Below are 20,785 nucleotides of genomic sequence, written 5' to 3' on the forward strand. Positions count from 1 at the left end.
GAAAAAACTGAAACACAGAAAAGTTAAGTGGCGTGCCCCAAACTAACATATTAAATCAATGGCATAGCTCACTTAGACTGTTCTTGGGGGCAGAGACCATAGGTTTGATTTTCCTATCTTCCCAGTTTTATAAATGTGACTCTGTTGACTTCAGGACTTACTCCTGATTTATACTGATATAAATATGAGACATGAATCAGGTACTATGTCTTTATTTATAAAGTGGAATAGTGGACTTCCCAAGGTTACACCATGAATCTGTGGCGGAGCCAGATCTTTGGCTTCTAAGGTTGCTTTTCCAACCCATAGGAAATGCAGCACCTGTCATATTCCCTCTAGATAGTTTGTGTTGACCTGCCTGAACTATGGCTATACATTTGTCTTTGAAAAGAAGAAATCTACTCTATTTTGTTAAATCAGAGTGCACACTTACAATCCTTCGATGCTTTTCTCCCAAAAACTTTATCTTTCTAAAATATCGAATGTAATTTTGAAGCAGGTTTTATGAGTTGTAGACCAAATGTTTTCCAGCAGTTGTATATGACTGAAGGGTTGCATACTTTGTTGCTTATGTAAGCTGAGGTGGTAGTCAGAACAGGAACATTGTCTCATAAGCTGTAGCAACTTTACAGGATGGTGCCACTAAGCCTATATTTTGTTGTTAAATCATCTAATCTGCTGCTCTTCTTCTCTTCATTGTTCAATCAGTTTCATACCAATAACAGACAAAATGAGAAATGCCGTAGAGTTGAGTATTAGGCCTCAGTTTGCTTGGCCAATAACAGTTCTTTGAACTTTTTATCTTCAAAGCACTTTATAAACGTTATTACTCTCAATCCTTCTATGAGGGAGGTTCAAATTGCCTTCCTTTTATAGATGGAGAAACTGAGGCAAAGAGATTTACTGACTTGCTTAAAATCAGAGAGTGAGATATTAGCTCTAAAATCAGAACATTGGAGTTACTGATTCCCAGTCCTGTGTTCAGACTACCTAACCATGCCTCTTGGGATTTTTTTTTTTAAACTGTGTTATGTTCACAAATCAAGCTGTTGAGCGTTTTGCAAATTAGAATTCCAGAATCGTTTGGGCATTGATCATATTGGGCAGCTGGTCACATATTTCGGGCTTGCCTATACTAGAACGCTGTACCTCTAACTGTACCGTTATAGTTAAAGCAGTATATCCCCCTAGTGTAGATGGAATTATATTGGTATACAGGTGCTTTATGCCACTCTGGCTATACCAATAGGTCACATTTATACCATAGATTCCAAGGACAGAAGGGATCATTGTGATCATCTAGTCTGACCTGTATAACACAGGCCAGAAAACTTCTCAAAAAATAATTCCTGGAGCTTATCTTTTGGAAAAACATCCAGTCTTGATTTAAAAATTGTCAGTGATGGAGAATCCACCAGAATCTTTACATTCCAATGATTAATTATACTCTCACTAATAAAAATTTAAACCTTATTTCAATCTGAATTTAGCTAACATTCAGCTTCCAGCCATTGTATCGTTATACATTTCTCTGCTATACTGAGGAGCCCATTATTATGTATTTGTTCCCCATGTAGATACTTATAGACTGTACTCAAGTCATCCTTTTACTTTTTCTCTTTGTTAAATTAAATAGATTGAGCTCTTGTAGTCTGTCACTATAAAGCAGATTTTCTAATCCTTTAATTATTCTTGTGGTTTTTCTCTGAACCCTCTCCAGTTTGTCAACATCCTTCTTGAACGGTGGATACCAAAACCTAATACAGTATTCCAGCAGCAGTCAAACCAGTGCCAAATACACAAGTAAAATAGCTTCTCTACTCCTGCTTGAACTTTATCACTGATTAAAAACTTTATTTTTTCTTCCAGATTATTAATAAAAAATGTTAAATAGTGTCAGCCAAGAGCCAGTGTTTCCCCATTTACAATTAGATTTTGAGATCTATTAATTAGACAGCTTTTAATCAATGTAATGTGTTACATGTTAATTTTATATATTTCTAGTTTTTTTTCATCTAAATGTTGCATATGTATAACTGCATGCACACTAGGGCTTTTCCAGTATAACTCTTTTGGTAAAATCACACCCATAACTGAAATAGTTATAGTGGAAAGACTTTTAAGTATAAATTAGACCTAGGACTTTTGCTAATAGTTCAAGGTACTTTGTTCAGTTCTGAGAACAGATAGGTTTCCTGCTAAATGTTTTCCTTAAAGTTGACTGTGTTCTTACCTGGGAACAGTCTTATCTGAAGTACACTTATGTTTATATTGAAAGATCAAAGCTTCAATGGAGAATCTGAAAAATGGTCTTACCAGGCATCATCCTGGACAGTATTTAGAAAAAATAATTTCATTTGTCACAACTATGGACCAATATGAGAAAGCTACTTATGGCTGTCTAATACTAGGATCAGAACATAATGAAAACAGAAAAGTGTGTGCCAGCTGTGCATGGCTGTAAGAAGCAGGCATGGCTGGTGCATACTTTACCCCAAGAGTAACTTAGGGATCTGTTAGTGTATTAATCATGTTGTAAGTAGAATGCTTCCAAATACTGAATTCTGCAGCCCAACATTACAATGTACCCAACTGTGATGTGTTGCATCTTTTCCTTTGGTTTAATAGGGGGCATCTAGAACAATATCCTTTTATTTAGTAGCCCCAGTATTGCCATATTCCCATAACCTTTTAACATATTTTCTCTGTTTATATTTTAACACGGGGGAAAAAAATCTTAGTTCTGTGTAGAATCACAGTTTGAATAAATTTACTAGACTCTCACCTGATGGAGCACTAAACTTACTAGCTAGAGACAGGTATGAAAAGGAGGGCAGGGATGCCATTGATGAGTCCAGGGCCAAGGCACTACTGAGAAGCATAGTTACCCTGCTATCCCTACATGCTGGAAGAAGGCAGACTGGTAGGGTTTCTACCAGGATGCTACACAGTTAAGTGACCTCTATAAGGTGCCACAAGTACTCCTCCTCCTTTTTGCTGATACAGTCTAACATGGCTACCACTCTGAAACCTGTCATCATTTGTGACAGTTTCACTGCTGTGTAGTTCCAAATGGTAGTTATGAAGCTGACTAGTCTTGTTAATTTCATGGTGCAGCTGCTTGCAAAAGCTATGAGCGGCAAAGGAGGACTGGTGCTGCCTGTTCACAGGTTGAAAAAATGAGTTTCCCACAGGCTACTGTGAGTAGGTGATTGGATTTTTTTAAGCCCTGCTATTGACTGGAGGAAAGCTTGTTGTGTTATATTTGCCATGAGCGCTGTCACAAGCTGGAATAAAATGAGTTGGAAAGGGCCCCATAGGATGGCAATGTCATTTGGTTTGGGTCACATTTTTTCTTAGCTATCTTATATCCCTCTCTTTTGAGCTTCCAGGTCCATAGGGCCTTGTTCTATGTGTTGCTGAGTGCCTCGTGCAAGGTCAAGGGGAGCTGAAGGCACTTAGTACCTGGAGGACTGGGCCCCTACTCTCCTTTGGTAACTTACTGCTAGAAGGAGCTGGCAGCATGCATTTAAAAGTACAATGAAAATTAAGCAGAGATATAATTCTGTGAAATATCTAGTATTGTTGCCCCTTTGGCCTGAGTGGTTAGCCATTATTTGGGTTGCTTTCACTAGAGGGGAAATTGGTTAGGTATTTGGTGCAATCATATTAATTTACAAAGAATGTACGTAAAGTCCTGTTTCCCTGAACACAGTAGGAACAAATAACAGTTGGCAGTTTCCTGGCTTGCCGTTTCCAAGTCTGCCTTTCAAGCCAGTCTAGTCTCCCAATGAGCCCCCTCTCTTCTTCTCAGGGCCATACTCATGATAATTGCTCACCCTTTCTGTTGGCTTTTTCTTGTTGTCTGCCTGCCTTTCGGCCTCCCACACACAGCTACAGCCAGTCAGTGCCCCAACATTTCAGTCAGTCTCCAGGGAAAGCCTTCTGTGTACATGGCTTAGCTGGTGATCAACCTTGCATGTGGCCTACTGGTGGCTTCCATTGTCTCCTGCTGTCTTACTCCATAAAGGATCTTAATTACTTCTTCCATTCAGCTGAATGAAGGGTGGCTAGCTGCCTATCTGCTTTAACCAAGGTATATCAGGTGATATACATTCCAGCATATCAGAATTATACAGGGTTTACAACTCTGGAATGGCATATATCATGCATGTAAGAGGCCTGACACGCATATTCTCCATATAAGTTACCTGTAGTGTGTCACAGCCGCTTAAGTGTCCTACCAGAACCAAAATGCTTGTATGTCAAATATCTGCCTCTATGCTGACATTTATGCTACAAAATACTAGAAAATTATCTTACTTGTTAGATAAACTACTTCCATTCTATTGTATTTGCTCTCACATAATGTTGTGAATCAATTCAAACAAATAAACAAACCCTCCTCTCCCCATTTTCCTCATCTTGAAAGTCTGGATTTTTTATATGTTTTATATGTTTATGCAATAATTAATCACCTCCTCTATCTCTGTTTTTCTCTACATAGATGTTTGATTTCTTTTGAAATTTCAGGCTGCCATTTGAGAAAAATTGGCTAGTTTTCCATTATATAAAAGGAACATAAATTGCGGATGACAGATATTCATATATTAATCTAGCATTGTGATCTGTTAATGATCCAGCAGACTTCAGGCTGATTTAATTAATGTTTAAAAAGATATTTGAATTATTTGGATGAAAGTTTATAGTCATTCATTTTGTCCTTAGGCATTTTAGCTGCCACCTCTGATAAGTCTCCGCAGAGCTGTGACCTCAGCTCTACCATGTACTGGTTTTCAGGGATGCTGTACCCAATGCAGGCCCTTTCAAAGTTTTCTAAGAAGGCCTCAACGTCATCACCTGTCCTGTAGGTGGGAAATTTCTTGGGATGGGGAACAGTGGCTGGAGGAGGGTTGTTGGGTTGGGCTGGAACAGGTGGGGTAGCCCTTGCTATTTCCAGGTCTTTGTCTTTTAACTCCATTTGTCTCTTGTGGTCAGCCTCTCTGGCTTGTAGTATCTCCATCTCCCTCTTGTGGTTAGCTTCCCTGGCAACTGCACAGTCTCCCAATCCTGCTAGTAGACCATCTACCAGCCTTTGGAAGGTGGCAGGTGCATTCCGCAGTCCGAATGGAAGCACATTAAATTCATACACTCCTGCATGGGTGATGAAGGCAGACTCTAATCCTGCAAGTTATTCCATGTTGTGATGGGGTATACGAACCCCACACTAGGCAGGAAGGGTTTAAAGGATAGTACTGGGCCCAGGTAGTGCCATCCCTCCAGGTTGCGGAGCATGCTGTAACTCAGTGGTTCTCAACCCATGTCCCGCTTGCGGCCCAATCAGCACACAGCTGCACCCCCTGTGACAGCCTCAGGGCCATACAGGTAGCATATATATTGTGTAGATGTGTCCCACATAACACAGAGAGAGCTGCAGATGTGGCCCACAATGGTAAATACATTGAGAACCACTGATCTAACTGGAGAAGGGGTTAAAAAGGGAGCAACCCAGCTCAGAAAGAGGAAGGTGTGGGAAAGGAGGACAGATCTACTCAGAAGGGTCCTGGCAAGGGTGCTGGAGAAGCCTCCCTGAGGGAATAAGACTATATGCTGAACCTGGTTGGAGCTGACAGTTTGGTTGCCTTTTTTTTTCTTTTTCTTTTTACCTTATCTTGGACTGGAAGCTGGGAGAGAGAGAGAGAGAGAGAGAGAGAGCAGGAGGAGGTGCACTTTCGGGAGCCAGACACTGTTGATCCTCCTAGGGCCCTACGTCAGAGCCCAGTGGAATCGGCAGGCTTGGGCTCCCCTGCCACTGCCCCTACTACAGGAAGGATTCAAACCACCCATCCATCTCACACACCACTGATTAAAGGAGGACCAGCACTGCAAGACTTATTTGTCTTGACAGATAAAACAGAAGATGGGCTATTAATTGGTGTATGCTAAGACCACTAAATTACGCCAGAGAACAGGAAGAGCGGCTACTTGTGTAGGAAAAAAAGCTGTGTGATCATGGGGGACTTCAGTTCGGCTGTCATATGCTGGAGGTCTCATGCTGCTAGTACTAAAACATCCTTGAACATTTTAAATATTATAGATGATAATTACCTAATTCAAAAAGTGTTGCATCCCCCCCACAGGGGAATTCTATATTAGACCTCATCTTGAGAGAAAAAGAACGGATCAGAGAACTAAAACTTAATGGTAACTTAGGTACAAGTGATAATGACTTGATCACATTTACAATGTGCAAACAGAATAAAGTCCAGACCAGTGGTATCTATCTATCTATCTATACTTGGTGCTTTAAAAGGGCCACTTCCACAAAGCTGAAAGCAATTATGAGCCAAATCAGCTGGGGGAAAAATTTAATGAGAAAAGGGTTAATGATAATTGGGAATTGTTTAAGAACACTATTAGATGCCCCAAAAGCCACAGTCTTACAACCGAGGAAGAAGGCTGTATTGGTTAAAAAACAGTTCCAGGTTTAGAGAGCAAGTGAAGGTGGCTATGAAAAAAGTGTATATGTGTGTGTAAATAAACAAATGGAAGAAGGGGAAAGTTGATAGCAATGAATATAAATCAGAAGCTAGGAATTGTATAAAATTCATAAGGGAAGCCAAAGAGCACAAATTGAAATCTATGACTAGTAGAGTTAAGGACAACAAAAAGAAGTTTTAAAGTATATTAGGAACAAAAGCATCCTAGCACTGATATTGGTCCATCACTAGATGGAAATGGTAGAATTAGCATTAATAATGCAGGAAAGGCAGAAGTGTTCAATAAATATTTCTGTTCAGTATTTGGGAAGAAAACAGATGATGTCATAGCATAAGATAACATTCTTTCATTCCACTAGTATCTCAGGAGGATGTTTAACTAACTAACTTTAATAACTCACAACGTTTATTAAAGAGAGACATTCTAAGATCAGCAGGTCCAGATAACTTGCATGCCAGAGGTTTTTTTTTGGCGGCAGTTCTGGGCAGCGCAGAGAGAAGCCATGAGGACAGAGAACACTGGCGCCCACAGGCTGCAGCCCCGGAGTTCTCTTTCCCCGGCGGGTGTGGGGCCCTGGCTTCTCTCCCCTGCTGGGCACTAGAAGGGCGCACATAAATGCCCTGGTGGGTGCCATGGCACCCGCGGGCACCACGTTGGGGACCACTGCTTTATAGTGATAGATTCAACGAACTCATTATATCTTAACAAAGAGGAGGTTGTGGGGTGACTTGTTTACAGTCTGTAAGTACCTATCTGGGGAACAAATATTTAATAATATTTAATAATAATCATTGGAATATTTTACCAAGGATCACAGTGGATTCTCCATTACTGACAATTTTAAAATCAAGATTGGATGTTTTTCTAAAAGATATGCTGTAGGAATTACTTTGGGGAAGTTTTATGGCCTGTGTCATACAGGAGATCAGGCTAGATGATTACTATGGTCCTTTCTGGCCTTGGAATAAATGAATCTATAGTGCTAGATGGCTTTATTTAAATTGTCATCACTAGGCTTCAGAGTTCATTTGTCTTCACTGAGAAGAAGGAGTCAGTGCACACCTCTTTCAGAGCAATTGTTTCAGACTTTTCTTTCTTCACGATTATCTTTAATAATCTGTTAATGCTTGGAACCTAAAGAGATACTGTTAACTTGGATTATTTTAATTGGTGAATTTCTAAAAATCACTGTATTGGGAAGTTCACCTTCCACTGCAGCTTTTCAAACATTTTGAAGTTGTTATTCTCTCCTGCCTATGTTTATGTGGTCACCAGTGTTCCCTATAATTTTTCCCATGCATGTGCGGAATGAATTTTGTTATGTGCACCAATATGGAGGTGAGGGTGGACCGAAGGGTTTGGAGTGTGGGAGGAGGTTCAGGGATGGGGCAGAGGGATGAGGTGCGGGGGAGTGAGAGCTCAGGCTGGGCGTGCGGGCTCGGGTGGGGCCAGGAATGAGGGGTTTGGGCTGTGGGAGGGGGCTCAGGACTGGGGCAGGGGGTTGGGGTGCAGAGGGGTGAGGGCTCTGGCTGGGGTTGCAGACTCTGGGGTGGGGCCGGGGATGAGGAATTTGGGGTGCAGGCTGCCCTGGGGCTACAGTGGGGAGAGAGGACTGCCACCAGCTCTCTCTCCCCGCAGCAGTACCTGGGCTGGGAGGGAGGGGCGCCTCTCCCAGTTGCAACAGCAACAGGGGTGGGGCTGTGGGATAGGCACCTCTCCCCTAGCCGCAGCAGCGCGGGAATGGGTTGGGGCCGGGGGAGGGGTGCCTCTTCCCTGGCCGCAGCAGATCCGGGCTGGGTTGGGGAAAGGGTGCCTCTCCCCCGGCCATGGCAGATCTGGGACTGGGGGAGGGGCATCTTTTCCCACCGCAGCCCTGAGCGCCTGTGCAGCGCTTAATAGGCTGCCATGTGGCTGTGCAGTTTAGAGGGAACTTAGCTAGTCATAGAAGCAGTAAAGTGTGCATAGGAATGATAACAACACAGAACATGCACTAGTATTTTCTCCTTGCAACCTGTGTGGATGTGCGTGGGAGTGCTCCCTGCCTGGAGAGTAGAGACATCTCCCTCATCCCACTTCTCAGCTTAGATGCTCGCTATACCGTAGTGGGGGTTGTAATGTGGAACTTTTCCCCCTCTCCCATGGCCATTGATGAGCTCTGCCATTCTCCATCCCAGCAGAGAGGACGGGGAAGTGAAGGGACTACATCCCATCCAGCTATCTGTCTGTTCCGTTCCCTCCCCCTACTCGTTGCCCCCCGTTTCTCCCAGGAAACTTGGATTGTATTCGTGGCTCTGGTATAGTCTTGCTATATGGCTTTGTGTAAGTCACTTAGCCTCTCTGTGCCCCAGTTTCCTTATCTGTAAAACGGGGATAGTAATTCTTCCCTTCTTCACAGGGGTGTTGTGAGGCTTCATTCATTAATGTTTGCGAAAAGCCTTGCATGAAAGTAATGTAAAGTAGTATTCCTATCAATACTTTCATTTTGGCTTTCAAAAATCTGAAGGCACTCTGCTTATAAATCTTTGTTTATTGCAGTGATAGACAATGGCACAAGTTAAAATGCAGACTGCAGCAAACCTCTCTGGACCTACCCTTCCCCCTCCGGTGCTATCCCCATCAGTAACAAATGCAAGTTCATTGGGTCTGCAGGCCTCAATGAATGGATCCATTTCAGAATCAGTTGCCAGCTGTAACAGTCCAACAGCTGGTCTTGTGGATTCTGCACCTTCTAGCAACTCACCAGGTAAGGCGATGTTTTGCTTAGAATACTTATTTTATTTTGCAAGGGAATCCACTTGATAAGTTTTTAATATAAATGGATGAGGTCCTAAAGAAAATAGAACTAAAGAAACAAATCTCTGTAGAAAAATGTTTTGGTTTCTAATGCTGTTTACAGAATTTAGTTTCTTTAGTTTAATTCTGATTTATGATAGAGCATTGTTAAGAGATATGGAAGCCCAGAAAAAAACAAACTATTCTGCCACATCCTACGTGAATCTTTTATAATGAAGTTTTAGTACAGCAGGAAGTTATCTAAGTGCATTTTCCTTCCCTAGAACAAAATGTCTTCAGTCTATTTAGCAGAAAATGGCATTTCCTTTATAGCCTAATAACTGCTGTAGTTCTTGTTCTCAATTGGGTAGAAAATACAGTAAAGTGTTACCCCAAAGTAAGTTAACAGGGCAAGTTTGTGTTGGGGATAGATACAAAGATGAAAGAAAGAAATAACAGGAGGATAAAGACCTTAAAGAAACATATAGTACATAAACAATCTGGGTTTAGGAACACAACAGAATCTGCAAAATTGTTGAAAGAACGAAGTTGGGGAGATACCCACAGAGACACTAGTAATAGCGTAGAGGTCTGAAAGAATGCTAGGAAGAATGAGGGGAAACAAGTGTGGGACCACAGGTGTTCATCAGTTGTTTGTCTTCTGTGAAGTGTTTAGAAATTACACTGAAAGAACAATTAACTCCAATAATGAATACAGAGCAGAATGGAATTTTCAGGGACATGGTATAACATACAAGTTAAAATATATAAACGTTCATTTACACTGTCTTCCTTATTAGAAAGATTTTTTGTATTACAAGTAATTGAAATGGTCACAATAAAATACATGTTCTCAAATTAAAAATGTGTAAATAGTATTTAAACATTGTATTATCAAAGTGCAGTTTTGTTGGCATTAACACAATCTCATATTTTTAGCGTATTATGAGGTTTTTTTAGCCAAAGTATTTTTCTTTTTTAAACATACCACTTCTTTTGCAAAGTTTTGCAAAGTTGTGAAGAATACATTTCTCCACAAAAACTTTACAGACTCTTTATTTACAGCTCCTCTCCAAGATAACATGGCAAACCCCAAAGAGAAAACTCCAATGTGTCTGGTAAATGAGTTAGCCCGTTTCAATAGAGTTCAACCCCTGTATAAGCTTCTGAATGAAAGAGGGCCTGCTCATGCCAAGGTAAGGTTACAGTTCCAGGTTATGAGGCATACCTTAAGTTATGAACAGATAACTTGTCAAACACAATCAAGTTTATAGTGTTGGGGTTTTGTTTTGCTTTGTTTTTGTTATGCTTTTTAGGAAGTTCTTCTGTGTCGCTCTTGGAGCCCTGAGAATCTTTTCATCATCGCCTTCTGCCATACTTATCCTCTGACCCTTGAGATCATACTTCTTGGCCTTCATCTTTTTCTCTTAAAGGTCTCTTCGGAGTCCATCAACACCCTTTCTTTATCATTCATGGCCTGGTTTGCTGCTGAGCTGCACAAAGCACTCCTTCCCCTCCAGGACCCTAGCAGTCTGCTTCTGAGAATTGCACATGGATCCCTTTCATGGCAGTGTAGATCCACTGCTAACAGACTGCTGGGCTAGTCTTTTCCCATTTTGTTTTGTGTTAATCAGTTTTATTTAGTCTACATAAAGTTGGTTATATGGATAGCAAATCTTCTGATTATATTTGTGTTTTAAAGCACAAAGTATACAGTATTTTCCTTTAAACCCTGTGTAGCCCACAGTGACAGTGGGTCTGTAAGGCTCACAGTGGTGTTAAAGTACTTAGCGTCCTTGTCTAGTCTCAGATCCTGTTTTGATAGTCAACTGTGATCTGTGAGAACATGTCCGTGGTTTCAGATGGCAGTGGACCTAAAGGAGCATATTTACATGAAAGTTTTCAAATTTCTTCCCTCCTTAGGGCAGACTCACAAGAAAGATGACTAAAAAATTCATCTTGAGGAAGCAAAAATGAAATTTTATATTTGAGAACCTTCTGCATCTTCAGAGCAGAGCAGCTGAGCAAAGTTCTTATTAATAACCTCCAACCTTCTGCAAGTTGCTTGGCCTCTCCTGAAAAGTTCTGTATGTGCCCTCCTGATGCTGCACCTTGCAATGTAACCAGTGCAAAGTGGGAGTAAAACACTACCGTTCTGGTTTGGCAGTGTTTTGCACCCAGTTTGCACTGGGGTAAATGACAGCACAAGGTTCATGACAGCGCAAGGTTCTATCAAAATCAGTGGGAGATGAAAGTATTCCATGCTTACCAAGATGCCCAGGACCTTGCAGGATTGGGCTTTTGGCTCTATTTTTCTCAGGTTACATGCAATGATTATTTCATTAACCCTTCCACTGCTGGTTCTCCTATTTACTTATGTTACCATTGTTCAGTGACTATGCCATAGAAATCTATGAAATGTTAGTGCATACAGGAAGGTTCATTTTGCCTGTACCTTCCCTGAACATTCATCAATAATCAAGGGATTTGTGTTACCTTAGATTTATAATCTCACTTCTGCATGTTGGAAACACAGCAGGATGCAGAATAGTTCACTTTGGTTTTAATGCAGATATGTACGTTTTATCATCTGTGTGAAAATTACTGCCAATGAAATACCTTGGGCCTCTATTAGATTTCTGACTTTTGTCAGCAGTGCTTTTGTGGGGTTTCCTAATTTGGGTCCTGTCTTAAAATTGTTGGATGCTTCCTATATAGATCTAGGAAACTGAGTTTTAGAAGCTCATCTGAGCAAATAGGCAAGTGTACAACTTTTTCTTGATGCTTAGCTCTGTTCACTGTTACATGTATATTTTATTATAATTATTAATTATGTTTACAGTCCCCAAAAGGGTGCCAGGTGCTTTACAGGACGTATGGTTATAAAAAGGCTAGGTCCCTGCCCAGAAAATCTTAGTCTAATTTAGAAATGATCCAATAAGTAACAAAGAAGAGATGAGTGTGAGGAAGAACAAGAGTGACGTTAATAAGATCAGACATAGTTGCAATGCTTTGGCCCACAGAAAACATTTACATAGAAGTTATTATGATATTGTTATAGTAGCTGTTGTGTGTTTATTTCTGTTACTGAACATGGTGCTCTACAACCGCTAAAACATGCTAAACAAAGCAAAATCTCTGTCCAAAAAAACTTACACCGTAAAGGCACGAACTGCTGCTGCTCTCTCCCATGTGACTGCCTGGACACAGTGTGCCAAGGGCTACTTTCCTGTTGCATATATTTTGCTCCCTTCTCTAGTGGTTTTCATAAATTTCAGAGACCTCTACTGTAATGCAGGCAGTCTGTATGACAGACATCGGTGCCAGTAAACTCTGTGTTTTCCTTTTCTTCCTATTCTGGTTTTCTTTTTCTGGCAAGTAAGTGTTAACAGCTGTGATCAAATGTAAAGAGGCAAATAACAGTGGTGCTCCACAGAAAGGAGGAACTCACCTGCAGTAAGTTACAGTTGCTAGAGGTTGCCCCTCTAGTGGGTCTGATTAGTATGTGAGTGGAAACTCTGCCCTCTATACACACATTCTTGAGCATAGGCAAGCCAGAGACCCTGCAGGAGCCTGAACTGTGTCTTTGGAGAGTATTGTTCTCAGTTGGGTTGTCAGATTGGCCACCATTTCTGTGTTTCCATGTCAGTGGGTTTTAGGAGATAAACTAATTTTTAAAAAAAAGGGTGAGGGGAAACAGATTAGACAGGAGTGCAAAGGAATGGGAGGGAGTTGAGGGACTCAGCATGTTGCAGGATCAGGAAGGAGAAGAAAAAGCTCTTCGTACAGAGGAAAGAGAAGTGGAGTGAAAGGACACAAATCATGGCAAGTGTTGCATTTCTAGGTTTTGCCATAATGTAATTAAGGTAGATATAAGGAATAAAAACGTCCTCCGAAATTATCCAGAATGCATATCAACCATAGCAAAGCGTTGGGCTTCTGGGACCTCCAGTCGCCAAGCCTTTAATTGATTATTTGAGACTTTTTTTTTTAATGTTTTTGGCCAATTTGATCTCTTTAATTAAATTTCCACCTCTTTCTCATTCTTTGCAGGAGACTTCTATCAGATATGCTAAAACATACTGAGTGAGAAAGTCAATTCTGTAGCTATGGAAATCAACTGAGCATACTATAATTATTATTATTATTTAGTATTTATTTATTATCTTGAATTCTTGTATCTTAACACTCTGTGCTAGAGAGAGAGATGAGATGGATATATAGATTAGATAGAAGACCTTTACCAATCATGTTTTCATAGAAATGTGAGAATCTGCTTCTTCCACAGAAACATTACATTGATGCATGCTTGTATAATACAAATATTTTAACTCTTGATCCAGAAATAAGATTTCAGTTCTATTGGCAATAATTTATGTAAACAATTTGTTCATTGATTGAATAGCTAGTATCTTAAAATAAACATATCAAGGTTTCATGCCTAGGTTAGTACTCTGATATTATCTGTATTTGATAGAATTCAAGTTAATGAAGAATGTTTTTCCTTTTTTTCCCAAGCAGTTGTGAGTATAACTGAGAACTGGTCTACACTGGGGGAGATCAATCTAAGTTACTCAACTTCAGCTACGTGAATAACATAGCTGAAGTGGACGTACAACTCTACCCCGATATAACGCTGTCCTCAGGAGCCAAAAAATTCTTACCTCGTTACAGGTGAAACTGCGTTATATCGAACTTGCTTCGATCCACCAGAGTGCGCAGCCATGCCCTGCCCGGAGCACTGCTTTACCGTGTTGTATCCAAATTTGTGTTATATCAGGTCACATTATATCGGGGTAGAGGTGCACTTAGATCTACTCACTGTGGTGAGTCGACTGCTGACGCTCCCCTGTCAACTCCGCCTGCGCCTCTCGTGCCGGTGGAGTACAGGAGTCGACGGGAGAGCGCTTTGGGGGACGATTTATCACATCTAGACACGATCCAGCGGGGAGTATAGACATACCCTGAGATAAATGAGGCGTTAATTGGTGATGTGAACTGTAATACTGGGACCTGGGCTAAAATTCTCAGGGACATACATGGCCAGATTTTCAAAGCTCAGCTTAAGAGAAAGAGATGTGTTCACAAATTCAATATGCATTTGTACAGGCACATGCAATATAGAGCTAGTTTTTAAGCAGACAGTTACCCAGTTTGCATGTTCATATGCAAATACTTTGTGGGTGTGGCATGTGCATGCACATTTTGAGCTCATCTTGTTGCACCCAACTCTGAATTTGTGGCTCTTGATCTAGCAAGTTTAACTCACTTTAAAACAAAAATACCCAGAAGGACAGAACAACTAAATAAAACATTTAATTTCACCTTTTAGTCTTGTTTATATATTTCTGTGGATCTTCAGAACGTATAGCAGTATGTTTGTCAAGGCAAGCTGTAATGTACCATGTGCATGTGAGATTAGAATCTGGATTAATACTTTTTCAAGTACTTGGATGTTTGAAAGAAAACGAATTCATTTGTTTTTTTACCCTCCCTTGTGGAGTGTTACGAGAAAGCTGCATTTTCAATTTAAACTGCATAAATGTAAATGGCACAATTATTATATGCTTATGATAGAGATACTTCCTAATATTTAAAATACATTTTAGGATTTCTTTTTCATGCTTGGTTATTACTCTGTGATTAATTGTTTGCTCAAGATTGTTCTTTGCTATTGATTTTTAAGTTTTTAGAGTTGAGTCAATAGCCAACTTTGTTAAATCTGAGTTTTTTTTTCAGTTCCGAATCTGCATTATAGAGCTCATGTTAAAGAGACAAAATTAATTTAAGACAACACAATTTTTTTATACTTTATACTCTTGAACAGATCCCTTGGTTTCCAGGGCTTTTGCTTTGTGTGTATGTGCTTTATGTTTTTGAAGAAAAATTGAGTTAGAAAAAAAATTGTATGACTCTCATTGGGTAAAAATCTTAAGGCCTGATTCTCTACTCTCTTGAAGCTTTATAGTCATTTACACCCATACAAAATGGGTATAAAATTATACTATTTTCATTTGGTAACCTTTCATACCCACTTCTCACTCGTGTAAGTGACCACACAGATGCAAGACTGAAGAATCAGGTTCTTAAATTTAATTTTTATATCCCTCCAAGAATATCAGGCTGATACACTTTAGTTACTGTGTGATTTATTTTTACATGTTGCCTAGTGACTTCAATGGGACCCTATACATACATCTGAGAGCAGAATTTGGCCCAAAGTATCACAACAAATAACGAAACCCAGTTCCTCTCCATCTGGGTAGTGTTTCACATATATTGTTCTAACTCACCTTGGTGACAGTCTTGCCATTATTTACCTGTTCTTTATATTTTTGAAGATGTTCACAGTGCAGCTGAATCTTGGAGAGCAGACATGGGAAGCGGAAGGGAGCAGTATTAAAAAGGCTCAACATGCTGCTGCTAGCAAAGCTTTGAACAAAACAAACCTTCCCAAACCAACTCCCAGACCACCCAAAAATAACATTAATAATAACCCAGGTATGTTGCCTATTCGTTCCCTCCAAATAATGAATCTTCTTGTTTGTCATGGAACAGCAGGTTTAGATGTTTTATAGAGGTTTATAGAGTATTTTAAAGTAGGCATAAGTAGAGCTGGAAGATAAGGTAAAATATAATTAAGAACCTTACAGTGAGTATGCATGGTAATTTTTTTTATCTGCTGTAGCAGAAGCTGTTGAACTGCACGTGAATACATTTACTTCTGCAAGACTCACCTCTGAAGGTAAAGGTACAAGCCAGTTTATGTGGTCAACAGTAACCAAGCACAAAAGTAACAAGATTGAACTGACCATTTTTACATTAGTAAGAATATTGAAGCTGGCAAACTGGCTTTTCAGGGAAAGGGCCAAATTCTACCTGACTTACTTCATATACAATGCCACTGAAGGTGAGAGTAGAAATCAGGGCAGAATTTGGCATGGAAACTTCAGTATATAATTCCCTGCCTAATACATTTTCCTTTGTAGCAACCTAAATTATTTCTTCCAGCTAGTTCTGCATACTTCTATTATTCAGTTAATCAGAAGGACATTTGTGGAGTTATGTGACCTTCATCTGGAGATGTTACTGGCATGTTGCACACTGCATGCAACATATTCTGGTGTACATGAGAAAATAAAATACAGACACAGGAAATGCATCCCTCAGTGCTTATGAATCTCAGTCACATCTCAATGACTTATTCTTGTCTGATAAAAAAGTAATTAATGAAATCTAAAAAGATCCCTTTATTTGTTTTACAATTTTTCCTCATTACTTTCTCTCAACCACTTTCTGAAGGATTTACTTTGCACTAAGGCTCTGTCTGACTGAGAAGGGCTGGACAAACCTTTCTCCAGATCCCATCAATAGTGGCCTGAGCCTTGTCTAGAAGGGATTGTTTGTGAATGATGTAGGGTTTTCTTTCCCATCTTCCACTCCCTAAGGGCTGAGAATATTACTCCTATAACTCTTCCAGACCCTGCTGGCTTGGGGCTTGATCCTGTTTCTGCTGAAGTCAATGGGACTTCTGCTGTTTAGTTCAGTGGAAGAAGGTGCAGGACTCTGAGGAAGAAGGGCCTTGGATTTGTCTCTTGGCATGGCAGCATGTTATACAGGTGATAGGAGTTTTGGACTAGCCCTCTTTTTATATTTTTAATTGAAAACTATATAACAGAAAAAATAATACAGGGAGTCCTCGATTTTACGACGTTCGACTTACGACAAACGGCACTTACGACGTTTCTAAATTGATACCCTGATTTGACTTATGACAGTTGGTTTCAACTTTATGACGTTCGGTCCTCAGTGGACCGGATTGCGGTTCTGAGTTACGTTTTGACTTACGACACAATTTTCAGGAACTAATAGTGTCGTAAGTCCGAGGACTGCCTGTAATAAGAATTTCCCTTAAAGCTGAAAAATTGATTGAGTATACAGGCATTCATATGACGCTGTCATCTTTCTTTAAGACCTTTTCTTTCAAAGCACAGGTATCTTCTGATCTAGTGACTATTTTTATTGTGAAAATTCATAAAGCTGAATTCATAGTCCCGTGAATAAAATTCAAAAGCTGAATTCATAGTCCCGTGAAGTCCAATTCTGCAGTTCTTGCAGGCCTTCATTTGAGGAAAAACTCAAAATTGTGGTTAATGGTAGTTTAGCCTGAGTACTGCATAAAACCTGCAGCACTGGCACATAAAACCTGAATAACTGGTTTACTATTATAATAATTATTATTGTTCTGGGCTGGATTAATGCACACATCTGATTATAATTTAAACTCAGTTTGGATTTTTCTTCTCGCAGTAGAAGTGGGACACACTTTGGTTTATAATTTGCCAGTTAGATTTCCCCTGAAGTAAATAACCAGGCAGTTATATTAAATGATTTGACTCTTCTAATGGTTTTGCTTTTTAAATAAGGGATTTTATGATTATTGCAGTCTCATATTTGACATTTTGGAGAATAATTACACACACAAAGGTAGTTGTTTGTTTACTATTTTGCACTCTTTGGCCAGGAGGTGGCTGTAGTAGCACTAAATTTTAATGAATTTAGTCTCCAGTTCATAAGTTATTAAAATTTAAGTTTTTAATTTTAATTTTAGTCAGAGGTTTAACCTCTCATCTCTTGAAACTAAATCATTTAGTTCTGACTTCTATCAAATTGTTATTAAATGACTACAGTAATCTATGCTACTGCTATCTTGTTTCATTAGCTGTAAACTTTTTGTATAAGAGATTTTTGGTTTTCATCATTTTATTTAACGGCATCCAGTGGAAAGAGACGTGATTCTTTTACCTGTACTAATTTCAAAAAGTTTCATAGTATTTTAAAGTCATTCTTGAGATTGTTCAAAGCTGACTAACCAGTCTAATCATAGTAATCTCATTTGGGCAGAGTTGTCTGCCCAAATTCCAAGAGAATACATGTAGATGTCAATTTAAGTGCTCGTTTACGTTAGGTGATTAAAATTGGATCTGTACCCCCATTTTATACTGGAATTTGATGCAACTTTTTAGTCACTGCTTTTTTAGTTTAGTAGGAAAATCAACATCTGTTTTACAGCCTTTCTTCCCCCCGCCCCACCCCTTCCCTCACCAACACTGTATGTATGGTTTTAACATGCTTTACTGTTGAAGAGTCTTACATGTGGTCTTATTTTTTACAGGCAGTATAACTCCAACAGTGGAGCTGAATGGTCTGGCTATGAAAAGAGGAGAGCCTGCCATCTACAGGCCACTAGATCCAAAGCCAATCCCAAACTATAGAGCAAATTACAACTTCCGGGGCATGTACAATCAGAGGTTTGTATGTTTTCTGTTATTCGCTATTCCTTCTCCATTGCTTAAACAAATGCTAAGTTTCTTTAAACTTTATAGACTGCTGCAATGTAAAATAAAATAAAATTCTTACCAAAGAGTGGTTGTGTAGTGCAGCTTAGAAACGCTCATAAATTGGTGAGCAATACATGTTTAAAATGACAGATGCCTAAGGATATCAGAGTGCCTAGGGATGAAGACGTGTAAAATTTGTTTTGATTATTATTAAATATTGATTGGAATTAGAACTCAGTCTGTACAAGAGAGACATGAGTCAGATTAACTCTCCATAAAGGTGTTGCTTTTCATTGCTGATATTTTAGCTGTTTCAGGATTGCTTTGAAAGCTACAAACTCCCTTTTCTCTTGGAGGAGGGTAAGTTTGGGAGGGATCCATCTAGAAAATTAGCATGCTGTGGAGCTGTCCTCCCGTCTCCAATAGATGTTTACAGCTTTCTTCAAGCACAAGTAATTCAGTTCTTTAATTCACAAATGTTGCTACCTGATAACTTTTGATTAATTAATAAAAATGTTATTCCACATTTTAAAAACCTCCAACCTAATCCGCCCTTGTATGGAGTAATTGCTGCTAATGATAGGAGGGACCTCTAAGCAGCCATTATTTCAGAATAATAGTTTTCCATTTTGAGCTATTCTGTCCACTCTTAAGAGACTTGTAAAAGTTAAATGGGTGGCAGCTTTGTCAAGTGAGCATCCTAATAGTTCCTTGTCTGACAAAGCCTTAACATTTACTAGGAAGTATTGTAGCTTTTCTAAGTATTTTCATGACTGGTCCTTGTTCTGATCTGCTGCAAAGCAGGTGTAACTCGTTTGCAAACTATACTATTTTATCCTGAATTAAATGTAGCTTGGATATAATTTGGTCACCTAAGAGACTTAAGGAGTTAGTGCTTAGAGCTAAACTTAAAGATTTTTTCTGGGGTTGGGCTGGACCTCAGATGCAAAGAGTCCCTGTTCCTCTTTTATCTTCTTTACCGCAAAAGAATTGAATCATACCAACTCTCGTTATGAATAAACAGGGTTGAAGGTTTGGTTAACACTCCCGACTTGTCCAAAGGAACTCTCTCTACACTGATACAAAGCACTTGGTTGAGTGTATTGCCTCTGTCACTCTCTCAGTCACTGCTTGGATACACTGTATTGTAGCATGGCCTGCTTTTACTAAATGGCTGTGTTGGCTGAAATTAGCATTTTTATTAAGAGTTTTGCTCAGTATTTTAGGACTCCTATAATTACTAGAAATATCAATAGAAATTACTTGGCTGACAAAAAAATTATCTAGACTAGGAAAAAAGTTTAATGTAGGAAAAAAAATCTAGAATGTGGAATTGTAAAGTATTCCCTTCTGGTGTAGTGTACTGAAGACCCCTCATGCACAGCCCACAACAATTTTTACTGTTATTACTTTATAAAAAGTGTTGCATAAAGTAGTTTTATTTCTCTACTTAGTAGACTCAGTAAAATGTCTCAGACTTCATTCAGGAAGCATTTATCCTAATTCAAATTTTTGAAATAAATCTGCGATTGACCCCATGATATTTCAAAGAGGGACTTTCTTGCTTTCAGAAAAACACCTTTGCACACACTTTATTTGACTTTGCCATTTAGATATTTTGTTTGTCTTAGGACTTCTCCCCTTGGAGCCCCACGTTCCTTCTTTTGGCACCTGCTGTGAAATCATAATCCTGGATTTGTGATGACATGCCATTTCTGTAAAATTAACTGTTATGAGCAAATGAGTAATAAACCTTCAGCCTCTGACAATCCTGCAGTCCTTACTTAGGCAAAACTCCTAGTGACTTCAGTGGAAATTGGACCACAGAATTTGACTGTTGCACATAAGAGGAAAAGATGGGCTGTGAAGGGGTAAACCTCTGTTTAAGCACAGTTTTCTTTGGGCTAGATTGATTAAGACTGCGTGCCTGTACAGTGTAAGAACCCTCCATACGTGGGCTACCTGGACCTTGGATGTTCCAGGTGTGTAGGAATAACTAGGGCTACTTGGTTGCTTACTTCTTCCTCAGAGCTGATGGGCAGGGAGAGATGGGAATTAGGTGGAGCCTTTGCTCCACCTCTCCCTCTGCTTACTGGGCAGAGTAGCTGCACCAGCATAGGGGAGAGATGGTTAATAATTTGCTGTGGGTCAGCTGCAAATTACTACACCCA

General features: G+C 39.7%; 1 protein-coding gene across 5 annotated transcripts in view; it reads left to right on the forward strand.

The window, feature by feature from the left end:
- Positions 1–20,785, forward strand: part of STAU2 (staufen double-stranded RNA binding protein 2) — a 218,373-nt gene that overhangs the window by 4,041 nt on the left and 193,547 nt on the right. For 2 of the 5 annotated variants that reach the window (XM_045004505.1, XM_045004507.1), the window contains 5 exons: positions 9,037–9,244; positions 10,339–10,469; positions 15,615–15,774; positions 15,962–16,018; positions 18,449–18,584. In XM_045004505.1, the coding sequence (XP_044860440.1) occupies positions 9,046–9,244; positions 10,339–10,469; positions 15,615–15,774; positions 15,962–16,018; positions 18,449–18,584 (683 nt within the window). In that variant the 5' untranslated portion in view covers positions 9,037–9,045. Of the gene's footprint in view, positions 1–9,036; positions 9,245–10,338; positions 10,470–15,614; positions 15,775–15,961; positions 16,019–16,753; positions 16,893–18,448; positions 18,585–20,785 lie in introns of those variants that run through there. The other 3 variants (XM_045004506.1, XM_045004508.1, XM_045004509.1) reach the window with 3 other exon arrangements.

Source organism: Mauremys mutica, chromosome 2, assembly GCF_020497125.1.
Source record: "Mauremys mutica isolate MM-2020 ecotype Southern chromosome 2, ASM2049712v1, whole genome shotgun sequence".
Lineage (NCBI taxonomy): Eukaryota > Metazoa > Chordata > Testudines > Geoemydidae > Mauremys > Mauremys mutica.